Below are 2,500 nucleotides of genomic sequence, written 5' to 3' on the forward strand. Positions count from 1 at the left end.
GGGAAACAAAAATAACAAACAATAAGTATAAGTACGTTCATTTTAGAAATACATCAACAATTTTAATTCCTGACTGAACATAGGGAGATGGATAGGGGATTGAAGAAAAAACCTTCTGGCCAGGAGCAAACATCCTACCCACTACAACCCAATGTTACCAAGCTCAATATCCCCGAACCCAAACAAAAAGAATCACAACCCTCTACGGTACAATCGGTACAATTGGGAGTCAGAATGTGGTGCTCATTGGTCCACCTCAAAGCCGTAGATGTCCAGGATGGAGATGGAGAGGGAGTGTTGGCGGGGGTACACCTGGGCGTTGATTTTCTCGGTCAGCCAATGGAAGAGCAGTGAGTACAGTATCTTGGCAACAGCATCTCTGGGTGAGGAAGGAGGACGGGGTGCAGTGGACAGGAGAAAAAGACAGACAAAGAATAAGAGACAGAGAGACAGAGAGAGATTCTCGTTTGGATGGTTTGCTTTCGTATGAGTTCATGAGATAGAAAAGACTGAGTTACTGTGTTCAAAGACGGCAAATAATCTTCACCTATTTTTATGCTTCCAGTCATAATTCTTGATCTTATAACTTAATGTAAAAATTGTATCATCGGGAACCAAACTTCTCTCAACTGATTCAACCAACACAGTGGTTTAGATGCAATGCATGCTGGGTAGTGTAGTGGGGTCTCACCTGGCATCAACAGCGCTCTCCACACTCAGAGGAGTATAGATCTTTTCTCTCATTGTCTCCTGTGTGAAGAAGATATATAAATACAAATATTAGAGAAAATCAAAGGAACAATCTAAAACCTACTGCATGATTTCTCCTTAGTCCTCCTCTTTGCAGAACTTTCTGAATCACATTTTACTCTCTCTCTCATCTTTTTCTCACTCTTTTTTTCCTCTTATTTATTAGTCATTCTCTTGTTTACCTTCGCTTAAAGGGCTGAAAAAACGCTAACATGGAACACGACATCCAGTTTCGTCCTGTAGTATGAGTATGATTTATTATTAACCGCTATGATTATTGGATCATGGCCATTACATCACCAGAGAGAAAACAAAAATCACACATTAGGTTGTGTAAAACACCACAAATCAGGGAGGAGGTGGGGCTCTGGTTAGATGTTGTGTTTCGGATCATGATTGAATAAGTGAATGATGAATGAGTACATGAGCTATGATACTGAACGGATGAGTGTCATACTTTAACACAGTGTTCGAGTCATCGGATACGTTAAGACTTGGCTTGAGATTTCTCTGACACGGTGAAACACAAGTAGCATGAAGTTTGAGGGTAGGTTCCGATGGTATTACATCCTCGCTAAACCATGTCGATACAAGGAAGGCTGTGTCATAGCTCTTTGGGAAGGGCCTGGAAGGAAGGGCTGTTTTTCACTTATTAGTGGTATTAGGCTTAGATCTGAGGTTGTGGTGAATTGATTTCATTTCTCCCTGTCTTTCTCTCTATCTCTCTCTCTCTCTGTCACTCTCTATGTCTCTATCTCTCACTCTCTAGGGAAAGCTATGGTAGGCTAGGGTATGTTGGGGTACAGTAGGTTAGGTTAGGGAAGTGTCGATAAGGCTAGGGTAGGTTATGGTAGGCTAGGATATAGTAGGGTAAGGTAGAGTAGTGTACTGACGGTGACTTTAAATGTGATGGATTTCTGGAGTCCTTCCGGTGACACCTGCAGCAGCTCTGCCACAACTCTGATCTCCTGAGCGCTCACCACTGACGCCACCTCCTGACCATCTGTCTGTAGTGCAGCCAAAAGATCAGAATGTTAGTGTGTATGCACTGCAGCCACAAAGCGATGCAGTATCTGTCAGCAGTGGAATGAACCCATGCATTGTCCATGTGACTGCATCTCAAGAAGCAAGGGTTGGAGGGATAGAGAGATTAAAGGGATGTCTGTTTATTTATGTACCTCAAAAGCTTTGGTGGACCACAGTGTAGTACAGTAGTAGACAGTATAGTACAGATGGTGTAATTTCAATGTTCACCAGCCAATCAGCCCCTTTTTTGGTTTAGACTTTTTATCTAATGGCAATTCGTAAAAAAGAAAATCTTATTTCGGATGTTTCTGTAAAAATAAAACAGAGACTTGGGAGCCAACCCAGTACCTCGTATCTCTGGAAGAAGACGTTTCCCAGGTGCAGGATGCAGGAAAGGAGCCTGAAGATTGTGTCCTTGTCTTCGGGCGTGAAGTGGAGGATCTCCATGGCAGCCATCAGACGCAGGAAGTCCTCCGCCTCGTTCTTTCCTGTTATCCCACAATCCCCTCCCTGGGTACATAGGGGCAGAGAGTGGAGAGAGAGGACAGAAAGGAGAGATAGAGGAGAGAGAGTGTGTGGGAGATCTCGGTAAACATGCCTTAAAGACTATGTAAAATGTCATTCATCATTCATCTTTGCTTAGATTAAATTGTGTGTTTGTGTGTGTTGGTTTGTACGTGTTGGTTTGTGTGCATCTGTGTGTGTGTGTGTGTGTGTGTGTGTG

The 2,500-nt window shown here is 43.1% G+C and overlaps 1 protein-coding gene across 1 annotated transcript in view; it reads right to left on the reverse strand.

Annotated features, from left to right (window-relative positions):
* Positions 1-2,500, reverse strand: part of myo15aa (myosin XVAa) — a 38,281-nt gene that overhangs the window by 27,701 nt on the left and 8,080 nt on the right. Inside the window, exons 9-12 of the mRNA XM_060075240.1 lie at positions 2,125-2,286; positions 1,644-1,757; positions 692-750; positions 256-379 (exon numbers count right to left, since the gene is read on the reverse strand). Coding sequence (XP_059931223.1) covers positions 256-379; positions 692-750; positions 1,644-1,757; positions 2,125-2,286 — 459 coding nt within the window. The remainder of the gene's footprint in view (positions 1-255; positions 380-691; positions 751-1,643; positions 1,758-2,124; positions 2,287-2,500) is intronic.

The sequence above is a fragment of the Gadus macrocephalus genome, chromosome 2, assembly GCF_031168955.1.
Source record: "Gadus macrocephalus chromosome 2, ASM3116895v1".
Taxonomy (NCBI): domain Eukaryota; kingdom Metazoa; phylum Chordata; class Actinopteri; order Gadiformes; family Gadidae; genus Gadus; species Gadus macrocephalus.